This window comes from Camelus ferus, chromosome 26, assembly GCF_009834535.1.
Source record: "Camelus ferus isolate YT-003-E chromosome 26, BCGSAC_Cfer_1.0, whole genome shotgun sequence".
In the NCBI taxonomy this organism is placed as follows: domain Eukaryota; kingdom Metazoa; phylum Chordata; class Mammalia; order Artiodactyla; family Camelidae; genus Camelus; species Camelus ferus.
Window position 1 is genome coordinate 14,685,489 of NC_045721.1, and position 23,492 is coordinate 14,708,980.

General features: G+C 35.8%; 1 protein-coding gene across 22 annotated transcripts in view; it reads left to right on the forward strand.

Annotated features, from left to right (window-relative positions):
- The window catches only part of PCM1 (pericentriolar material 1), an 81,149-nt gene that overhangs the window by 20,498 nt on the left and 37,159 nt on the right, over positions 1-23,492 (forward strand). For 11 of the 22 annotated variants that reach the window (XM_032468609.1, XM_032468606.1, XM_032468608.1 and 8 more), the window contains 16 exons: positions 22-111; positions 3,406-3,515; positions 5,114-5,330; positions 7,559-7,760; positions 8,694-8,867; positions 9,352-9,506; positions 9,626-9,861; positions 13,124-13,275; positions 13,419-13,548; positions 14,540-14,680; positions 15,217-15,407; positions 16,670-16,873; positions 18,197-18,416; positions 18,518-18,663; positions 19,176-19,366; positions 21,421-21,592. In XM_032468609.1, coding sequence (XP_032324500.1) covers positions 22-111; positions 3,406-3,515; positions 5,114-5,330; positions 7,559-7,760; positions 8,694-8,867; positions 9,352-9,506; positions 9,626-9,861; positions 13,124-13,275; positions 13,419-13,548; positions 14,540-14,680; positions 15,217-15,407; positions 16,670-16,873; positions 18,197-18,416; positions 18,518-18,663; positions 19,176-19,366; positions 21,421-21,592 — 2,731 coding nt within the window. The remainder of the gene's footprint in view (positions 1-21; positions 112-3,405; positions 3,516-5,113; positions 5,331-7,558; positions 7,761-8,693; positions 8,868-9,351; positions 9,507-9,625; positions 9,862-13,123; positions 13,276-13,418; positions 13,549-14,539; positions 14,681-15,216; positions 15,408-16,669; positions 16,874-18,196; positions 18,417-18,517; positions 18,664-19,175; positions 19,367-21,420; positions 21,593-23,492) is intronic. The other 11 variants (XM_032468618.1, XM_032468619.1, XM_032468625.1 and 8 more) reach the window with 4 other exon arrangements.

Consider the following 23,492-nt stretch of genomic DNA (forward strand, 5'->3'; position numbering starts at 1 on the left):
TGCTTTTCTCTGGTTATGCAGAAAAAGTTGCAGGGACAACTCCTGGCCATCATTCTGTGCCGTGCAGACAGCCAGCTCGCTCTCCTTTTCATCAGAGAGTACCCTTAAGAGGTAAAAGGGACAGGCTGTAGTTCTGTTTTTCTACCTCAGACTGATAGGGCTTTTGTTGCTTTTATTTCTATCTTTTATACTTTATTCAACTTGGATTGCTGTATTTTGCTTGCGTATCAAGGAAGGGTTAAACCTTAAGTGAGACAGTGAATAAATTTAAACTTATTTAGCTTCTGACATGAGTAATAGCTCTGTTACTCCAGTGAGGTATCCAGTTATATACACTAGTTCCTGAACTGTATTTGTGTGCTGTCCAGTCTTCCTCAAACTCAGAATGTTCTTTTCTTTCTTCTTCCTTCCCTCAACCGTGTATTGCTTAGATGGAAATTATATTGAATTCTTTGGTACTGAGTCTAACTTTATAGTTTGTCTCATTACCTTCAGACCTATGTGTTTAATTTCTCATTAAGTTGAAAACAAATTATTACTTATTAAAACTCGATAAAACTAAGGTGTATTTTCTAGTAGTCTGCCATCCCAGTCTAATAATAGTTTATCTCCTGTGGGCTCTCCATTTTAGATTCTTAACTGAGGTTACCCTGTTGTTACTCAATTTATCATGCTGTCCACACCTAGCGCACTGGCTCAGCCCTCTGATCACTGTTACACGTAATTTAATTTTGCATTTTCATAAGAAACTTTGACTTGCAAGTAACTTACTCTTTTGTAATAATGATTTAGTTTATATAATATATTGTGTAGTATATAATACTAATTATACAAATTTTTATCCCCATTTTTCTCTTGTGAAATTCAAAGTATCATTAGCTTTTACATTTATTTTAGGAAAAAACAAACTATTTTAACAACGACTAGTACTAGTTTGGTTAGTGACCAACCTTTTAAATATTTTTCCAGATTGGAGTATTAGGTTTCAGAGATTTTCCTATGATACGTTGTTTCAAATAGTTACATTTATATCATCTCATTTGATCATCACAAAATTGTAGGTTAATTGCCAGAGCTTTTTAAAAAATTCTCATTTTATAGAGGATGAACTCTAACACAGAGTTCATGACCTGCCTAGGCTTTTATGGAATTTTAGTAGAATCAGATGTCTTGAGTTGTAGGTCAGGGGTCTTCCATTTCTAAGTATAAACCTTTATTTATTTTTTTCCAAAGAGAAACATTTATTTATTTGACCACTTAGCAGTTTTTTCATCATAAAATATCATAAACAAATTAAAAGGAAAATGATAAATTAGAAAATGGCAGGAAAAAAAATCTCATCATCCTTATAAATAAAGCACTCTTCGTTTAATCTACATGAGCAAGACAATTGAAAATATAGACAAAGGATAATGGAAAAGCAATTCACAGAAAAATAAATTCAGATGAACACTAAGTATATGAAAAACTATTCAACCACATTTAAAATTATGGAATTACACATCATAACAAAAGCAGGAAATTTTTTTTTGTATTTCATGGTGGCCAAAATTAATGAATATATATTCAGCCCCAGAACTGACTAAGGCAGGGTTGGCAGACACAAAGCACATGTGCTTCTATACTTCCACCCCTCATTGAGGCTAAACACTGACTGATCTTAGCATTCTTTGCTGCTGGACCCAGATGTGGCCTTGCCATCCTTCCCATCAAGGAGTACCAGGTTACCGCTGCTACATAATTGATGCTGGTACTCCAGGTGAAATGTGTTTGCCATTCCTAAAGTTTGATGAAAGTGGGGCTGTCTACATGGTTAGTCCTTGGCAGCCTAATTCCATAATACTGTTTTTTTAAGGTATGATAATCATAGTCTTTAGCTAGGAATCCTTTTTAAGGCGCTAATCAGAGATGAGGACACTCATTTATGTACAAGGCTGGAATTTACAATACTAATTCCAAAAGTGAAGTGTTGGGAATATTGGAAACAATTTTAACACAATTAGATTGGTTAGATAAAGCATATTAAATACATAAAAAGAAAATTTACATAATGCTTATGTTTTCAAAAATTAATACTATAAAAATAATACATCCTGTTAAATTGAGAGGGGAGAGGCAAAAAACACATTGTAAACCTTTATTTTTAAGTAAGCAGGTAATCTTTGTGTGTGTGTGTGTGTGTGTGTGTGTAGTACGTACTATCATGAGTTAGGGACCAGGAGTAGAATGAACAGGAGTTTAAATTTGTATTTATTTTATATACTAATTCAAAAAGATTCTTTGGTTAGTAATTTAAAAATAGATTTTGTCTTGTATTTATGAGGTTTTGTTGGAGAATATTGATTAAAAAACAGGTTTAAGAGTATTTAATCTGGTATATAAGAGGCAAAATAATTGTCATGGGGAAGCGTTCCTTTCATCATTTAACTAGCATTTTGTATGTTATCTAGACAGTAACTTCTTTTTTTCACATAGTTTGGACTGGGTATGTGGGATTCTATCCAGCTCTGAAATTCTAACTTCTCCTTGAAAAAGCTAGTATTTTCCTTTAAAAGAGAAGCAAATTTATAGCCAGTGTTTCTTCTGGAGCTGGAGAGAATAAGCATGGGTTGGTTGGCTAGGAGAGCAGTAACTTACAGAATTGTCATCAGAATACTGCCTTAGGAATACTTTCGTAGGAAGATAAAAACTATGGTCTTTTAGTATAACTTCTATCACAAGTAGCTGCCTCAGTAAATTATCTGTTCTACAGCAGGGGTCAGCAAACTGGCCAGATGGATTAGGCCCAATACCTGAAATAAAGTTTTGTGAGACACAGCCACGTCCATTTGTTTATATATGGTACATAGTTGGTTTTGTCTTACAATGGCAGGAGTTGGGTAGTTGAGACAAGAACTGTATTCCCACAAGGCCTAGCATATTTACCATCTGAATCTTTAAGGAAAACTTGCCGGCCCCTGTACTAGAGCACTGATTCTGTTGGGGGAGGTGGGTTTGAGAGCTGTCAGAATCAGCTGTGCTTTTTCTTACTAACCACTTTCCCTGCCACACTCCTCCAACCTAACCTGATAGACCTGCCCGCACCCCTACTCTGTTGAGTCACTTTTCTTAATCGGGACGTAGTAGTATCCCTCCTTGAATGTTGGGACAGAAAAAGATGAACCACCATACTGGAGTTTAGTGGGTGTCCCTTTATTTTTAGATTAGATGGAAACTTCTAATAAAACGATTGGTTGGCAGATAAATCTGAAGGTTAGCTAGTTTCAAGTTATGGTAGGTGGTTTTTTTTTTTTTTTTTTTTAAGTTCCTTTTTTTCCTCCAAACTTATTTTTAGCTTCTCATAAACTGAAAAAGTGTTGATTTTAATTATTTGCTTTAATGAATAGTTGTTAATTTTCTTTTCAGTTGTAACAGAAACTACAGGTAGCCTATCTGGAGTTAGTATCACATCTGAGCTAAATGAAGAATTGAATGATTTAATTCAGCGTTTTCATAATCAGCTTCGTGATTCTCAGGTAGCTTAATTTTTTTTTTTTTTTTTTTTTTTTAGTATACTGGGTTTAAAAATCACATTAATTAAGACAGTGCTTCTTAAACTTTACTGAGCATAAGTATCACTTGGCATGATTGTTAAAAATTGTAGATTTTTGGTCAGTAGGGTTCCCCCACCTCCAAAGTTATGATTTATCCATTTGGGGTGGACATCCCCCCATGTGATTCCAGTGCTGGTAGTCTGGGCACTATACTTTAGGAAACACTTAATTAGAGGAAAAATTCACTTTGAATGAAGTAGTCTGATTAGTGAAATTTCCTGTTTGCATGCTCCTAGATGACACGTTCTCATTTCATCTCAAAAATTGTTAACAGTCATAGTTGTTAAGTTTGTGTGAATCTATATTTCTGCAAAATTTTAGTAACAATTTTAAGAAAGTTCTTAAGTTTAATTTCAGAGTTAGTAAGTGTTATAATTTGATGATCTTTGTAAATAATGATATAAATGCAAAATTTCCATCTGTGGGCCTTGAGCAAGAAAGGGTGAATTAATACCTCTCCACTGGAAATGAGTATAATTGAAGATGCTTTACCTCCTGTCTGCTGACCAAGTTAAAATAAAAGGATCCAGCTACTTTGGAGAGTTATTTAGCAATATCTAGTACATTTTTTCTAGTGCCCTGCAGTGGCCCACCTTGGAGAAACTGTCACATGTTCATAGGGAGATAGGCACAAGAATGTTCATGGCAGCGTTTTGTTAATAGCAAACCAGAAACAACCTAAATGTCCATGAACAGGAAAATGGATTAATGAATGATGATATACACATGGAGTGAAACCCTATAACCAGTTGCAGTAAATAAACCAGAGCTAATGAATGAAAATGCAAGTTTAAGAAGGATGCCACTTAGCTTATCTTTTAAAATGTATGAAGAGTGTATATTTTTTATGGATACATACATAGGCATTACAAAATGAAAACATGTATGAGAATGGTAGATGTCTAATTCCAGATTGTGGTTCCCTCTTGAGGGAGTAATGGGATTGGGGATGGGTTCATAGAGAGCTATAGCCACATCTGTAATGCTATATGTTTTTTCCTAAAAAAAAGAATTGCAGATGTGGCAAAATGTTAATATTTGACTAAGCTCAGTGGTGGTTATCCATTATGTGATTCCCTAATCCTTAATGGAGTTTTGAAGTATTTCATAAAGAAATTTTTTTAATGGGAAAGAAGTGGTAGGGAAAACGGATAAGTTAAGAAGTTAACATTGATGGTGGTGGTTCTAAAAAGATGGCAAGGGAGAGAATGAGATTTTTGAAGGTTTATTCTATATAAAATGTGGCATTTCTAGCATTTAATTTAGATCCAGGTAGTAATAATGTCCAGTGATTCAGTGTAGTTATGGGTGTCCATAAAACCGTAGATTTCTGTATATGTGTATGTTACAGTGGCACATCAGGAAATGGTATGTAATTTGGGAGTAGTAAAGACATACAGTTACCCACCAGCACACCTAGACAAGTATTTATCTCTTTTTATAAATAATACTTATGTATTTTAAAAATAAGAATGCAATGTTTAATTGCTTTAATCTTTATTCTTCTTTTTTCAAATAAGCCTCCAGCTGTTCCAGACAATAGAAGACAGGCAGAAAGTCTTTCATTAACTAGGGAGGTTTCTCGGAGCAGAAGTCCATCAGTTTCAGAACAGTTACCTGATGAGAAAGTCCAACTTTTTAGCAAAATGAGAGTGTTACAAGAAAAGAAACAAAAAATGGACAAACTGCTTGGAGAACTTCATACACTTCGAGATCAGCATCTGAACAATTCGTCATGTAAGTAAATCTGGCTCAGCAGTATTAGGTAGGGGACACATAAGTATTTATGCCAGCATGTAAAAATTATTTAGTAAGTATTTGGTGAATGAATAAACACATAGTTACTCCAGAAAATTAAAATTTTTGGCGGGAAAATGGGACTTGGAAGTGAAAAGTTTTTAAGTGGCAAGGCAATGTATAATAAAAGCCAAATGGTAGATCTGTTCTGTAAAATACAGAAAAGGAAAAGAATAAATTTGGGCCTTGAAAAATTGGTAGGATTTTAATAAGGGGAAAGTATACGAGAAGGTAACTATTAGGTACTTTGACATAGTAATACTGTACTTTTTAGTATATCTAAATTTTTCCCTTAAAGAAAAACTAATCCAAATTGGTATTTTGGTTTAAAAACTAAAACAGATTTTTAAAATATTTACACACAAAAAAGTGAGAGATGAAAAACTTTTTTAATATAGGAAGTCCCAAACACATCATTTCTTAAAATACAGAAATAGTCATCTCAGGTGGGAATAGAAAACGCTTATGGTTATACTAGTTACACAGCTATCCCTCTATTCATGGAGATTGGTTCCAGCACCACCCCCACACGTCCTACAGAGACCAAAATCTGAGGGTGCTCTCGTATCTTCTGTAAAGTGGCATAGTGTTTGCCTGTAACCTACACATATCCTCCCGTATACTTTAGGTCATCTCTAGGTCACTTATCATACTTAAATACAATGTAAATGCTGTGTAAATAGTTGTCAGCTGCAGCAAATTCAAGTTTTACTTTTGGGAACTTTGTGGAATTTTTTTTTTCCCTGAATATTTTGTATCTGCTGCTGGTTGAATCTGCAGATGAGAAACTCGGGTTCAGAGAGCCAGCTGCCTAGTTATATAGGAAAGGCAATAGTCATCTTAGCTGTACTGTAGGATCTGTTTTTCCTGCTCTGCAGATGTTTTAATTGCCTTTGTTAAATTTACGTCAGTTACTAGTCCTCACTTAACGATCCTCATACCTTCCCAAGCCTGATCCCTGCCTCTTACCCAAACAGATGATGATAGGAGCTGTAGTGCTGGAAATTTGTGTCAGTAGGATCAGCACTAACTGGCCATTATTCTTCAGCATTCCATTTGCAGTCTTACTACAGAAAACATCATCTCTGGATCCCTGTTTCTTGTTCTTCACTCATCTCTTCATTCTCTGCCACCCCCAAAGAACCATACTATTTCTGCTCTGAGACATAGTCCTGTCCTTTCCCTGACTTCTACTCTCCTCCTCCTCTAGAGTATAATCTAATCCCAGTGCTTATTTTTCCTAAACACAACTAAAGGAAACTTAAAATTTGGAAGTTGTACTCACAAGTCTTGTGTTCAGTTTTATACACATAAAGCAAGTAGCACTCTGATGACTAAAAAAATCATTTTTTCCCCCTGGGAAACAGTGTGAAAGCAGCAGCAAAAGATAAAACGGTAAGGAATAGAGAGACTATTGGAAACCAGCTGTAGCAATTGGTAATGTGAGCAACAAATTAAGAGATAAATGGATGATGGTTTTAAAGTGGTAGGAAAGAGAGAAGTGTAAAGATTCTGAGTCTTCATTCATTGCCCTTGAAGGCATAAATACTGTTGTCTGACCTGTGTGGTTGGAAAAGTAATTAAAATGTATTTCAAGAGATACAGAGGATTAGCCATCACCTGATTAGAAAATTTTATTACTGGTTATTATTTTATGGTATTATGTACCACAGTCACTTTAACAATTTTGCTTTATCTTTTGGAACAAGAAAAATTCCATCTTGGAGACCAGATAGAATTCCTCTGAACCGTGCGTTTGGAACACTCCAGGGACCTAATCCGTTAGGGCTGCCCTGTAAAGATCTGTAGATGGTACACTGCACATCATAACCAGTGGCCTTATTTGACTTAACTTAGAACCAAGTTTATCAGAGAAGTACTCTTTTACCTTTTCAAGGTAGAGTATTATAAGTCTTGTCAGTTTCGATCTTTTCTTTCCTTAGTCTTTCCTTTCTGTTTTAACTCTCGGTTGAGAGACAGATTAATAAATAAGTGGCCTAAATGTTGTATCCTAAAGTTTCTAAAATTTAAAGCTGCAAAATTTAAGATATTAATGACTTACTTTTTAATCTTTCTGTATTCAAGTAAACTATGAATATGTATTGTTTGTTGATGTATATTAGTTTGTTTATGGTAAGTGGGTTTTTTTTTTTTTTTTTTTTTGGTAGTTGTGCCTTCTTCAGCCTCTCCACAAAGGAGCGTGGATCAGAGAAGTACAACCTCAGCTCCCTCTGCTCCTGTAGGCTTAACACCAGTTGTCAATGGAGAATCCAATAGCCTCACGTCATCTGTTCCTTTTCCTGCTACTTCTCTAGTTTCTCAGAATCAGAGTGAAAATGAAGGCCACCTAAATCCAACTGAAAAACTCCAGTAAAACATTTTTACAAACATTATTTACATAGATTAGAATTGAATAATGGGGATAAATTTTGGGGTGTTTTGCCTTTTGTTGAAAATTCTGGAAGACTTGAATTTATTTAATATGATAAGCATTCTTAAGTGATACAGGGGTAGAGGTGTCTGTTATATGTGCCTTCTTTGAGTTGTTTTAAGAGGAATGTGACATTGTAATACAGGTAATTCTGTGAACTAATGTATTCCTATTTTCCAAATAAAAGGACTACAGTTAAAAGATTTTTATACTCAAATGGTTTAGAGCCCAGGCTCTAGGGTCAGAAAGCCCTGAAATTATATCTCACAAGCCTTTGTGGCTGTGGACAAGTAACACCCTCACTGAGCCTCTGTTTCTTCATCTGGGATAATAATATATTTGTCCACAGAGATGTTTTAAGGATTAAAAAACATTGGCATAGTTCCTGGGATTCAGTAAAAACTCAGCAAACCTAATTATTATTTTTGGTAAACATACTATATACTTTATAGATCTCTATATATTGTGGACAATATAAGAACCTTCTATAAATGCTCAATAATGCGTGCGTACCTGATTTGCCTGAGGTACTGTTTAAATGGAATATTTAGTAATTAACATTGTTGATACTTATTAAGAAATGTGGGGATATTTTTGACATTTGAGTTTTAGGCTGTAAACTTTAATGCCAGCTTAGGTAAACACTTAAAATGGGATTTCTTATGCTTTTGTTCCTAAAACAGCATAAGAATAAAGTGATGAGATTTTGCATAAGTTGTACTTGAAATTGATTTCATTACTTTATAGTCACACCCCCTGGATGTTGACTATGTTTAAATTTTGTTTGTGCTGGCTGCTATTTGAAAATAATGCATGCTTTGTTTTGCTAAACTAAGTATTAATGTTATGCATATATTTTTGTTGTTTATCAGGAAGTTAAATGAAGTTCGAAAGAGATTGAATGAACTAAGAGAATTAGTTCATTATTATGAACAGACATCAGATATGATGACAGATGCTGTAAATGAAAACACGAAAGATGAAGAAACTGAAGAGTCAGAATATGATTCTGAGCATGAAAATTCTGAACCTGTTACTAACATTAGGTAAGAACTTTTTTTAAGTTTGTTTTTCTAACATGTTCATCCTAATAATACTTTTAATATGGAACAAAAAACCTCAGTAGAGTGCCTGCCATTGCCATTTATTTAAGCTTTTCTCTTGTAAGTGTGCTGTTTTGTTCAGTATGATCTTACTTGTCCTGTAAAGAAAAATGGGGAAATATTGGAACAGAAGTTTAGTAAATTTGCTGTTTGTTAGATCAAATACAAGTTAATCATAAGAAGTATCTAACTTTTCATTTTCCTACTTTGTTTTTAGATGTAATCTTGATTTTTCAAATGTTTATCAAAATATCAGACGTTGGTGAAAAGCAAGAGCCAATTATTTAGAAAACGAATTTAAATGGGGAATAGCCAATGATGTTCATAGTTTGGGATTATTTTATCAGCAGTTCTAGAACTTTGATTTTTTAATTATTTGTGTATATTTTTTACCATAAATAACTTCAGATTGTTTTCTTTCTTTTAGAAATCCACAAGTAGCTGCCAACTGGAATGAAGTAAATAGTAATTCTAATGCACAGTGTCTTTCTAATAATAGAGATGGTAGATCAGTTAATTCTAATTGTGAAATTAACAACAGATCAGCCAACATAAGGGCTCTAAATGTGGCTCCGTCTTTAGGTATGATTGCTTGTATTCAGAGATAGTTTTATGTATTATTCTTGGGAAGTGAATTTTCTTTCATTAGTACTCTTCGTAAGTTTATTAACATTACTGATTTCATTGATCTATGTTTTCAGCAGATTGTAGATATAATAGAGAAGGAAAACAAGGGATTCATGTGGCACAAGGTGAAGATGATGAAGAAGAGGAAGAAGCAGAAGATGAGGCTGCCAGTGGAGCCTCATTATCCAGTCATAGGAGTAGTCTGGTGGATGAGACTCCTGAAGATGCTGAATTTGAACAGAAGATCAATAGACTTATGGCTGCAAAACAGAAACTTAGACAGTTACAAGATCTTGTTGCTATGGTACAGGTAAGTATGGCTTGCATCTATACTCCTGTTGAGCTTTTTGAACATCTTTACCATTGTTACTCTAAACTTTTTCTCTGATAAATTGCCTATCTCCTATCACTTATTTCTTCTTCAGGGATTTTACCTGTGCCTTGGTCTGAAAGATACTCCTCTGCTGCCTCATATTCTCTATATTTGGAGAGGTGGCCCCCTGTGGGAGACGTCCTGTGCATCCCAGCAGTGCACTCCTTTCTTGTCACCCAAGGGCCAGGGTCCACCCGGTCCCAGGGTAGAGTCTGACCTGTGTTTGTAGACTCCTTCCACAGGCTTTGGGATTGTTGTTTTCTTATTTCTGGTATCTGCCCCCCTGGTGGATGAGGCTAGACTAGAGGCTTATGCAGGTTCCTTGGCAGGAGAAATTGGTGCCTGCCTACTGCTGGGTGGAACTTGGTCCTGGTCCTCTGGTGGCTAGGGGCGTGACTAAGGGCTTGTCTAGAGGTGTTTGTGGCTCAGGAAGTCTGCTGATGGCTGGGGCTGCGTTCCCACCCAGTATGTTCTTTGGCCTGAGGCTTCCCAGCCCTTAAGCCTACAGGCTGTTGGGTGGGGCTAGGTCTTGGTGCTAATGATCCAATCAAGATGTCAGCCTCCAGGAAAGCTCATATGGATGAACACTCCAGGAATGTCTTCCACCAGCTTTTATGTCCCCTGGGTGAGCCTCAGCTGCCCCCTACCTCCCATGGAGACCTTCCAAAACTAGCAGGCAGGTCTGGCTCAGGTTCCTATGCAATCACTGCCTCTGCCCTTGATCTGGTGCACGCAAGATTCTGAGTACGTTTCCTAAGAGAATGAAGTTTCTGTTTCTCCCAGTACTGTGGGGCTCCTGAAGTTAAGCCTCACTGGCCTTCAAAACCAGATGTCCTGGAGTCTCCTCCTCCCAATGCTGGAACCCCAGCCTGAGGAGCCTGACATGGGGCTCAGAACTCTCACTCCTGTGGGAGGGCCTCTGCGACTTAATTTTTCTTCAGCTTGTGGGTCACCCACCTGGAGGGTATGGGGCCTGATTATATCATGAACTCGCCCCTCCTGCTGTCCTGCTGTGGCTCCCTCTTATGTTTCCCATTGAAGAAGACCTTTTTTGCTAGGTTCCAGTCTTTTTTTTGATGGTTGTTTAGCAGTCAGTTGTGGTTTTGTTGTAGTCGTGGGGAGAGATGAGCTCAGGGTCCTACTACTCCACCATCTTCAGTCTAACATCCTTTTGATGTATACTTTTGTTGTTTCCAGTTTTTCACTATTTGGAAACAACACTCCAGTGAACATTCTTGTACAAGCTTTGTGATGCATTTGTGTTTTTCAAGAGCAGGTATGAAGAAGTGGAATTGTTTTGTCATGCTCATTTTAATTTTAATGAACACTGCTGAACTGTTCTCCAGAATGTCTGTATTAATTGATATCTGGGCAGTGGTAATGGATTCATTTCCTTATACCCTTGATTACATTTTATTATATTGACATGCTGTATAGCTTGCTTAATCATTACTGGAATTATCTTGGCTTTTTCAAGGTTTTCCTATTATAAAAAGGGCTTTTGGGGGGAAAAAGGAGCATAAACGTATATAAAAACAAAGGTGTTTAAACACACAGATGTATTTTTGCTTATGTATTCAAAGTATATCTGTAGAAGGATACATAAACTGATAACATTGGTTACCCATGAAGAATGGCATCAGTTGGGAGATAGTGAAGGAAAGGAGACTTTTATAAATGTCTTTTACATTCTGAACTTTGATCGTATATCATTACTATTTGAACAAATTAAAACAGCTTCTAAAGCAAATAACAATAATAGGTTGTGCTGTCTTTGAACGTCATTGGAGTTGTTAATTACGTTCTCATTTTTTCGCTAAGATTCTTTTCCTCAGGTGTATTATACAGAGTGGGAATAATAGATCAGAAATACAAATAATTTGGTGGCTTATGGATGAATTAGCTTAATTTCAGGCTATGTTAAATGAAGCTCTTTTGCTTCAGGGAGTGCTTTAAGATCTGAAATACATAAATGAGAATTGAGACAGGTGCATCCCAGAGGGATTAAGGGGCCTTGTCCTGAAGGAGAGCTATAAAAAAAATGATCCCAAACTTTCATGTTTTTATATGTTTAAGATCTATACATTTTTCTTACTTTATTTAGGGTAGAACCTTTACCTGTTAGGTCCTCTTTCCCATGAGACTCAGAGGACGGTCTAACACTTACATAGTTAGGATTGTGTAAAACTACTAGTATTCTTCTTGATTAGATTAGCTTGGACAGCTATATGGCCCTTATGAAACCTTGTGTCTTTTAGGCCTCCAGGTGTCCATCTTTTAGATCTTCAGTCTGTGATGCAACGTGTGTTAAAACAATAGTTCTTCCGTCAGTTACTTTCTGTTAGTGTTGGAGTTTATGTCAGTTGTTTAGGCACCTCATGCTACCATCTGCAGCTTCAGGCAGTTTTTTTTTCCCCCCACATTTTTTCCCTCATCTTTATTGTGTGAAAATGTCTCATGATTCAGTTTCTCTGTTCTTGAGTCCCAACTCAATTTCTTTCTAATCTTACCCATTTTAGTAATAAATTAGGTTCATTTATAGATTGAGAGAATACCATTGTCTACAAACTTAAAAGTAATTATAGACAGTTTTATAATTAAGAGTCAGCTCTGTTTAAGGTTTTATTAAAATGATATTTCCAAATGTTGAAGTTTCAGTTGAAGTCTTCAGAGGAAGCATGAATAAATATATATAAAATCTATAGTGGTAAATATTTTAAAGAAGATACCAAGATTACCCCCAGCCTCCCATTTTAATAAGCATGTTTGTTAATTTCAACAGAAGATATGGATCTACTGTTAGGAAGATAGGAACTTCAGTTGTTTTTCCAGTAGTCATGACAGATTTTGGTACATTCTCATTAGTTTTTGAATTGTGAGCTGTTGGCACTTGTTTGGCAAACTGAAAAACCAATGTGAGGAAATATAAAATTTTAAGTGAACAAGTGATAATGGACATTGTTTATTGTTAATGTAAAAGTTACATCTTAAGAAAAATTATCTAATATCAAGAGTTCCTAGTTCCAGTTATTTCCTACCATTGGTAGAGGATGAACTTCATTTCTCTCTAAAAAGCATGTATTTTCTCTTTTGCTTTAAAGTTTATGTAAATTTTATAGCCTAGTGATACTTACTGTGGTGTGAATTGGATACTGTCTTTAGCTATCACAATTATTTTAATATACTAATGCTATTTTAGGATGATGATGCAGCAGATCAAGGAGTTATCTCTGCCAATACTTCAAATTTGGATGATTTCTATCCAGAAGAAGACACCAAACAAAATGCAAATAACACTAGAGGCAATGCCAATAAAATACAGAAAGATGCTGGAGTAAATGAAAAGGCAAGGTATGTGAGGCTTATGTCTTTCATGTCATTAAAATTCAGTCCCTATGAGAGAGAAGGTACTCTGCTAGGTACTATGTTACATCATGCTTAATGGTATTACCAGATTTACTGGAGTCCACAGTATAATGTCATTTTAATTATAGAGAGAAATTTTATGAGGCTAAACTACAGCAGCAACAGAGAGAGCTCAAACAGTTGCAGGAAGAAAGGAAGAAACTGATTGAGATTCAAGAGAAAATTCAAGCATTGCAAAAGGCATGTCCTGACCTGCAGGTAATTAGGAAATTCTTTTCATATGTCAGAAGGAAGCTATTTCAGACCTAATGTCAATTGAAAGTATTGTCTTTTTTTGGTAGTGACTTGATGGATTTGTATTTATTACATTTATGATTAATGAAACAGATGAACTAATGAAATGACTTAGGGATATTCATTTACACTGTGAAAGATAGCATGTAATAATTGACTCTCACTTATTGGGCTAACTAGCTATAGATTTAGAACATGAGTATAGCTGTTTATTATGTTAAAATATTCTGGTTTGAACTTTGCACTTAAGAGACAAGCATTTCCATTTTTTTTACTGGACTACAACTACATAGTAAAGATGCTAAACCATCATGAGTTTTCCAGGGAAATTATTTAAAATACTTTATTTATAGTTCAAATATTAAATGTATATACCTTTACTTATTAAATAGTACCCTATGCATGGGTCTCTGAGATTGAACAGAGAGTGAGCAGTCTTTGTCCATGTCAGGTAATCAGGAGTAGGGTTTTATTGAGAGGGAATATAAATTCTTTTTGAGATTTTTCCCTACAATTTATTGGTTGGCTTTATTCTTCAGTCAGGTTTATTTTCAAAGAAAGGGAAACATCAAGTGGTATTTCTCATATAACTTTATTTTCTAGACACCTAACCTTTTTTACTCTATCTAATCTTTTTTTCTTGTCTTCAACCTAAATAATGTCCAGATGAATAAATGCATGGGTTGGGTTGAATATATGAAATTTTCCATAATAACATTTTGTCCTTCATATCTCTTGTTCTGTAGAGGGGTTACTTTTGGTCTAATTTTTAGCCTGTGTTTTTATCTTTGTTTCTTTATGTGGAGTTTTCTTTGGATCATGGTAGCAATTGAGGTCTGGTAATAACAAATTAAATACTGTACTAGAGCACTAGAGAAGTAATAAATAATTGCTTTTATGAAGTTGACATAATTGCTTTAATTCCTTGTAACAGTTTTTACTAACCCTTTTTTAGCTATCAGCCACTAGTGCAGGTAATTGTCCCACAAAAAAATATATGCCAGCTGTTACTTCAACCCCAGCTGTTAATGAAAATGAAACCAGTACCAGCAAATCTGTTTTTGAGCCTGAAGATTCTTCAGTAGTCGATAATGAGGTATTGTACTTTGCTGTTCTTGAGTCTTAAGTCACATCTTAAGGAGGAAAATTGAATATCGGTGAAACATGTTTTTAAATGTAACCTGTTTTTTTGTCTTTTAGTTGTTGGAAGAAATAATTTTTTCCAAAAAGTAATTGAGATCTTTTCAAAATAGTTTAGCTCTTTATTAGCAAATATGTGGCAGAGTTGTATGTAAGGGACAGTTATAGCAAATAGTAATCATTTCAATTAGAAAGACCTATATCCTTTGGAATTTTATTTATATATGATTTGTAGAAAACATTGTAACTTTCTTTTAATTGTTGGTAAAGTATATTTGGGTGCTAGTTGTTTTCATTAGGAATCTGTGATTGCCCAATTTTTGCTTAGTCATTTCTAAAATGCTACTTTAGTCTTCATAGGTATCTCAGGATAAAAGGATAGAGTGAAAATAGATACTTTTAGTGGTATTGACAGTAGTATTACCCTCTTGTTTTTGGCTAAAACAAATCCAAACGTCTGCACTAACTTGGCTCTAATTTTTAAAATAACAGTTGTGGTCAGAAATGCGAAGACATGAAATGTTAAGGGAAGAGCTGCGACAGAGGAGAAAGCAGCTTGAAGCTTTGATGGCTGAACATCAGAGGAGGCAAGGCCTAGCTGAAACTGCATCTCCAGTGGCTGTTTCATTGAGAAGTGATGGATCTGAGAACCTGTGTACACCTCAACAAAGTAGAACAGAAAAGTAAGAGTGCTGTATAAATCATTTTTTGAAACATCACCTGGGTACCCTCATTTCCCCTCTGCATCACAGCACGAACCTGCTGTTTCTGCGAGGCTCATGTTTAAGCATCACTTTTGTGACTCAGTTTAAATCCAGCTACTTTGTCTTCTAACTTCTTATAGCATCAGCTTTCTCTCTCTCTTTTTTAATTACTAAGGTACTTGATCAAACAATGATACAGATTTTCTTGAGTATATAGGCCTTATTTTCTTAGTTAAGTTTTAAGCTTACAAAAGGAAGATGGTTGATGCTTTGTAGTGCTTTTCTGTCAGGCCAGAAATAAGCTTTTTTTTTTTTTTTTTTTCTTAAATCAAGCACGTACTATTTGTAAGTTTTCTAAGAATTTTAAAACATTTTATTACGTAAAACATTTAGTTTTTAGGATTTACGTTTGAAATACTTAGACTATTTGTAAAAGAATTGTCATCTATAAAATCAGTTAATTAACTATTTAGTAGTATTCAGATCTAAAATTTTGAATCCACATTTGTTTTGATCTTACTTTTTGCTGTCCTCAGATGGCATTTATGGAACATTCTACCAAACCTCACTCTCTTTCTTCCTCTTAAAAGAACTTTTCCTGTTCTTCGAGTGCCAGTATGCATTTTATTGATCGAATTGTATCTACAACATTTTATTCTGTTCTGAGTACCACACATTTGTACCTTTAAAAGTTTCTTTAGATAGCTTTGATAAGCATCTAGGTTTGAGAACAATGGGCCTGGGATTGTGCTTTCCAGTGTGGCAACCAGTAGATATAGGTGGCTCTTTAAATTTAAAATAAATTAAGTTAAAAATTCATTTTCTCTGTCACACCAGCCACATTTTAGGTGCTCGATAGTCATGTGTACTTAATGGCTACAATATTGGACAGCACAGATACAGATCATTATTGCAGAAAGTTCTGTTGGACAGCTCTGATCTAGAAAGCTCTCCATCAAGGAAAATTGAAAGTTGAGAGGGGTTTAGTTTAGGAGAAGGTCCCAGGGGATAGGATTACTATTTTAATTAAATAATTGTTTTGTGGAAGGCAGAGTATATGTATCCATATAATAGCTGTTGGAGGGTACCACCCATCTCATAGTTACTATGACTAAACGAAATTTTATGTACACACATTTTATATACATGTATTTTTGTTACAATATGTGGCACATAGTAGGTGGTAAAGTATTTAGCTCATTTCTGGAATGATCTCATGTTTTTTGTTTCTTAATCTCTAGAACAATGGCAACTTGGGGAGGTTCTACCCAGTGTGCACTAGATGAAGAAGGAGATGAAGATGGTTACCTTTCTGAAGGGGTTGTTCGAACAGATGAGGAGGAGGAAGAGGAAGAACAAGATGCCAGTTCCAATGATAACTTCTCTATGTATCCTCCTAACGGTGCAAATCGTAACTCTTACAATGTAAAGGAAACTAAAAATAGGTTAGTTTCACTGTTTTAATTTTTTGCTTGATTTGAAGGGTCTCAATGTCTTTCTGACACCAAAGAATTCAATTATCTGAACTAACTGGGTGTCTTACAGTGTAACTCAATTCTTACGCTGACTAGAGTTAAGGTAGACCCCACAAGTTAAGAGGCTCAGTCCCACAAGGCTGCCCCCATTTCAGATGTCACTTTTAAGTCTCAAGTCTTCAGGGTACCCACACTTCTGTCTGACTTGGCTGCAAATTTGAGGGTTCTCACAACCCCTTTCCATGTTCCATACTCTGCTAAAACCACTCACAGAACTCAGGAAAACACTTGGTTTTACTGACTTCTTATAAAAGCTACAACTCAGAAACAGCCAAATGGAAGAGATGTGAAGGGCATGGTATAGGTTGGGGGCAGGTGCCCTCTTTTGGCACATCATCCTCCTAGCACCTCAGTGTCACAGTCCAGAACCTTTCCTAACCGCCTTGTTTGGGGGATTTTATGGAGGTTACGTTAAGTAGGCATAGTTGATTAAATCATTGGCCGCTGACAATTAAGCTCAGTCTCCCACTCCTCCCTTCCCTGGACATTGGGGGACGGGGCTGAAAGTTCCAACTCTCTAATCACCTGATTGGTTTTTTTGGCAACCAGCCCCCATCATGAAGCTACCTAGGGTCTGCTAAGAAGCGGGGGATCATTATAGATAACAAAAGATAATCTTCACTCAGGAGATGCCAAGAGTTTTAGGATCTCTGTGCTGGGAACGTGGGACAAAGAATAGATGTATTACTTAATTTTATCACAAGAGTATTGCCATGTCATTGAGATAGATCCCAGCTAGACTGCATCAAGATTCATAAGCTTTGATCTTTGTTCTTCTTTTGGTGAATTAAGCAAAAATTAAAAATTATAGATAGTGAAAAAGGTCTGTCAACAAGAATATTCATTACATTGTTATTTGTAACTGAAAGATGTTTCATGATTAAAAGATAGCTAGGTAGTTCCACTTGATAGATTGTTATGTGGCTAAGCTTAAAGCATGAAGAATGGAAAAATGTTTGTGATACAGTAACTATTTTCATTTTGCAGAATACAGAATTATGTAGACATATCCTTGTAAAACATGAATGAAAAAATACTGGAAAAGAGTAAAAAATAAGATACTTTACAAGGCTGGAAGTCCAAAATATTTCCCTCTCTATTTTCCATACTTGTTAAGTCCTGTGAACTTAAAAAGAGAATATGGGCCTGTGGACAGAGTATAAGGGTTTATTGCCAGATTTTAAAAAACCAGATAATTACATACGTTGACCAAAGCTTTAAATTTTGTGTTAGGTGGAAGAACAATCGCCCATTTTCAGCAGATGGACATTATCGTCCTCTAACTAAGACAAGGCAACAGAATATCAGCATGCAACGTCAGGAGAACCTTCGTTGGGTGTCAGAGCTCTCTTATGTAGAAGAGAAAGAACAGTGGCAAGAACAAATTAATCAGCTAAAGAAACAACTTGATTTCAGTGTTAATATTTGTCAGACTTTGATGCAAGACCAGCAGGTAAAGTTTACTATGGAAGTAAATTTTTTTTTTATCCCGTTTTCGAACACATTTTTCTCAAGTCTTCGGTGCCTGTTATGAAAAAATTTTTCTTTCCACAGACTCTGTCTTGTCTGCTGCAAACCCTTCTCACAGGCCCCTACAGTGTCATGCCCAGCAACGTTGCATCTCCTCAAGTACACCTGATAATGCACCAGCTGAACCAGTGCTATACCCAGCTAACGTGGCAACAGAATAACGTCCAAAGGTAATCTGATTCTTAGAAGTGGTGAGACTGTATAGTAAGTGCTGAAACTGAGCAGGAGTTTTGTTACCTCTAGAAAAAGGCATGAGCCACATAGCATATTTGAATATTCTCTGTCACCTGGGAATTTTATAAGCAGTGATTTGCCCAGTATTCCTTTTTAATAATATGGACCTGACTTGCTTTTAAAAATTTGTAATATTCAACTTTACACTTACATTAGGTAAGTTGTATAGTGTGTAAATTAGACCTCAGTAAAGCTGTAAACAACAATAAAAATGAGTTAGTTATGATTATTTGTACTGTCTGATAGAAGTGCTACCTAAGTGCAGTTCTCGTTCCAAAGAGTAGGTTATTGAATTGAGCCTGTAGGACAAGCAAATATTTGTTGTAGTAAACATCAGAGCAGTCAGTTTGTTCTGCATACTGTTGAGTCATGTGTTCTTTCTGAAGGTACTTTGAATAGATGGTAATATAATTGATCTTTAAATTACTAACTACTTAAATTTTTATAGGTTGAAACAAATGCTCAATGAACTTATGCGCCAGCAAAATCAGCATCCAGAAAAGCCTGGAAGCAAGGACAGAGGCAGTGGTGCATCACACCCTCCTTCTCCTGGGTTATTTTGTCCTTTCAGCTTCCCAGCACAGCCTGTAAATCTGTTTAACCTGCCAGGGTTTACTAATTTTTCATCGTTTGCACCAGGTAAGTGGCTGAAAATGTAAGTGGAGAATAAATAAATGCAAAGTGTTTGAGAGTATCACTTGTCTATTACATAGATTTTTTTCATTAGTCCCTTTTGAAATGGTAGGACATGTTTGCAAAGAAAGTTACAAACTCTTTTTCACATCGTTTCTTTATAGTGAACACTTAATATGGTCATTAATGAAATTAAGTAAATTATAAATGATTGCTTAGTCTCATACCTTCGAATTATTCAACAACTATTTATCAAGGAGAAAGGGAATTAACCTGTCTACTGGCTGCTGTGCGTCAGGTACTGTGTAAAGCATTAGGAGAGGAGAGTTGAATAAGATGACACTCTTGTAGAGGAACTTCATGTCTTCTTGGTAGGGAGATACACCACTACACTAAAGGTGAGTGCTTGGTTTAGGTTTATATGTAATTTTATTTAGTTTAGGCTTTTATTCAGACTTTTTCCTGTACCCATCATGTGCCAGACACTAATGTAAATGATTAGGATTCAAAGATGAGTAAGGCTCATGCTTAAGGAATTTAGAGTCTTGTGAAGAAGCTAAGAACATGAGTAAATGTTTGGTGCAGGGCTGTGGGTGCTTTAGCAGTGGTACAAATGAGGTGAGTGGCCTGTTTTTCCTTAGGCCAAGAGATTGTCAGCAAATTGTTTTTTCCCATAAAAAGTGGTATCAAAGTTAAAGAATGAATAGAATTTATTTCCAGGGAGATTAGAAGGGAAAGGGGTTCCTGATCAGTGGGCACACCTAGAGTTACAAAGCAGTGAAGCAGTATATCACTTGGAGAATGTGGTCACCAAGTGTGGCTAGAGTGCAGGGCCGTGGTGGGGGAAGAGCAGGTGATGTGGCCGGAGAGCCCAGGGGCCTTTGCGCTCTGCAGAGAAGCTTAGACTTTCTGGTGCTGACTAGTGGGGCCATTGAAGGACTTGAGCAGGGGGTAGCATGAGATTTATATCTTAGAAAGTTTGCACTAGTGGTAGTGTTGCGGAATTGGAGGGAAAGAGCTCAGTGTGTAGATGGTGAATAGGAGGCTGGTGCAGTAATATCTGGGAAGGAATGACGGCTTGACCTCAGGCATTTGGCAGTAGTGGTACAGAAAAAGGAGTAATGTAAATGATATTCTGGGTATAGAATAAATTAAGTGGTGAAGAGGGAGGAGTTGAAGGTGTTTGCCAGGGAATACAGAGGGAGAAAAAGGGTTGAGAGGTCTTCGTGAGTATAAATATCCATATATCAGCGTGTATAAAAAATAACAGGATTATATAAGCAATGGCGTTAAACAATTTCACGAGCTTTTTAGTTCACTAGTGTAGATTAATATTGGCTGCAAATGTTTTTTGAGTAGGCTTTTAAGTAAGAAATAATATAAGAAATTGCATATGCAGTTCCTTTTCATCATCATATGCCTCATACCCATGCCAACCCTGTAGTAAGATTGTTCATTCTTCACAATCTAGTTCAACTTTGTGAAACCTTCCCTGATCCCCTTCTCCCCCAAGTTATTAGTGGCCCTTTGCAAATACCTCTGACACAGCATTATATGGTAAGTATTTAATTATATTTTACTTCCCAATTAAAGTCAAGTGGAAAGAACATAAGCTTTGGAGTCATGCAGACCCAAGATCTAACCAGCTCTTTCATTTACTAGGTAGGCATTTGACCCCTAAGCCCATTTTCTCACTGGTAAAATGAACATAATTTCTGTTTCATAGTGTTTTGAGCACTAAATGAAGTAACATGTAAAGGGCCTACAATAGACTCCTGCATCCAGTAATATTTTGGTAAATGTCAGGTACTATTATTTCTAACTTTTAGCTCTTAAGTGGGTAGAGATCAATATTTATCTTCGTATCATCAATGCTGAAAACATAGTGGACTGAGCTGTAAGAACAGTAATTGAATAGATGAGTGTTAGTTTATTTTAATTAACAATTTTTTGTTTTGGTGGATTTGAAGCACACATTTAATTAAAACTATCTTTTAATTTTGTGTTAAGGCTAAAGGTGCTTGTTTATTGTTGTCTTGCCCATTGTTTTTATTTGTTAGGTATGAATTTCAGCCCTTTATTTCCTTCTAATTTTGGAGATTTTTCTCAGAATACTTCTACACCCACTGAACAGCAGCAACCATTAGCCCAGAATCCTTCAGGGAAAACAGAATACGTGGCTTTTCCAAAACCTTTTGAAAGCAGTTCTTCTGTTGGAGCAGAAAAACAAAGGTACTTGATTGTGAACATAATCCATTATTTGCTTTAAACATCACTTTGTGATTACATCTGATTATATGTAATTTGAAAATGTAATTAGGGAGGATGTTTGTGGTTGTTTGGCTTAATAACATTGGCAATCTGAAGCTTTGGCACCTCATATTGATGTCTCTCACACATATACCTGCTGCTAACCCTGGTACGAGGGAAGTTCAGAGTTTCGGTCCGGGTGCCCTGTGAGATTCATTTTGAAAGGATATGACCTAACCCAAAGAGTGCCTTTGGCTTTGATTTGGTATCTATCTTTAAGGTTTTACCAGTTCACTGACTGAGAACTAGAAACTGATATTAACTGCTGGAGGATAGTTGTTATAAAGTGATGGCTCTTTTATTTGATTCATAGCCCATGATTAGATTAAGTTCCGAAGGTCCATCCAGATGCAGTGTGGAGTGCTGTTAGATTGTAAAAGCGACTCTTGTCAAGGAAGTTTTAGCGATACATGTTACCAGTCATAGTAAGGATTTCTTTTCCTCTGTTTCTCATATTTATTTTTTAATATGATAATCCTCCCAGTTACAATTTTTGACTCAAGTAGTATGAAAGACTTATTGAATTGGCTCAGGTTAATCATTCTCTAAACATTTTTTATAGCTCAATAAGAAATGTTTTTAATGATTGTTTTAATCCAGAAGGTGATTTTGATAGCCAGCTGGTAAAAATATGATAGCCTTTTTATCGTTAGTATTATTTTCTTCAGAAAAAATCTTTAAAAAGATGAAAAATTGGAGTTCACTGGAGCCTAATGTTCAGTCAGAAGTTTCTCTGTGATTTTGTCTTTCCTAGCCCTTTATTAATATATAATTATTTTCATTATTTTCCCCTTTAGTTTATGTGTTTGGGCCTGTCTCAGGTTCTTAAATTAGCATTTTGACAGTTTAATTGTTAAATCATGAGCTTTTTGGTTTTGGTTTCTTACTTGATTAACTGAAACTTCTTAGAATTCAACTTTGTATTCGCCTCTAGGAACCCTATGGTAGACCTCCCTAACCTTGTTGACTCCTTGTTGCTCCATGAAAATACTCTATCATAAGAGCCTAAGAAGGGATTTAGTGCACAGTTGCCATTCAGAAATGATGTTTGAATGAATCTCCATCATAAGCAAGAAACACTTACTCAAAACTTCAGTGAATAGCTTTCTCTTGGAAGGTCCCTACTTTCTTATTACCCATATTTTGTATATAATATGATAGTAAAAAAAAAATTGGATTTGGTTATCTAATGTTACTTTAGATACTTGACCTACTTCAGATTAGACCTTATTTCTTTCCTAAATCTCAACTATTATAGGTTCCCTGAATTAAATGGCTGGAGGTAGCAGGAGGTCAGATGAAACACTGTAGTCTTGAGCTGAAGTCAGAGAATTTTCCCTGAAAGGGCCTAGATAGTAAATATTGCAGGCCATAGTGTCTGTCACAACCATTTCTCTCTGCCATTTTTGCCCAGAAGCAGTCGTATATGTAAACAGATGAGTTGCTGTGCTCTAATGACACTTGATTTATGGGCAGTGAAATTTGAATTTTATATAAATTTCATGTGTCACAAACTGTTTTTCTCCTTTTAATTTTTTCAACCATTTAAGAATAAAGTATATATATATATATATATAAATCATTTATAGCTCCCAGGCAATACAAAAATAGGCAGCAGGCTGAATTTGGCCTGCAAACTATAGGTTTGCTGATCTTCGTCTTGAGCTGCTCCCTATAGGTCAGTGTCTCCCAAGTTATACACATTCTTAGCATGCTGTTGTCATGTCAGGTTCTGGAATAAAAAGTTTTGGACATTTTATTTGCCATGTTACCTTCTAAGACATTTATAAAGCACATTGGCATATTAAAAGTTCTGAGAAGT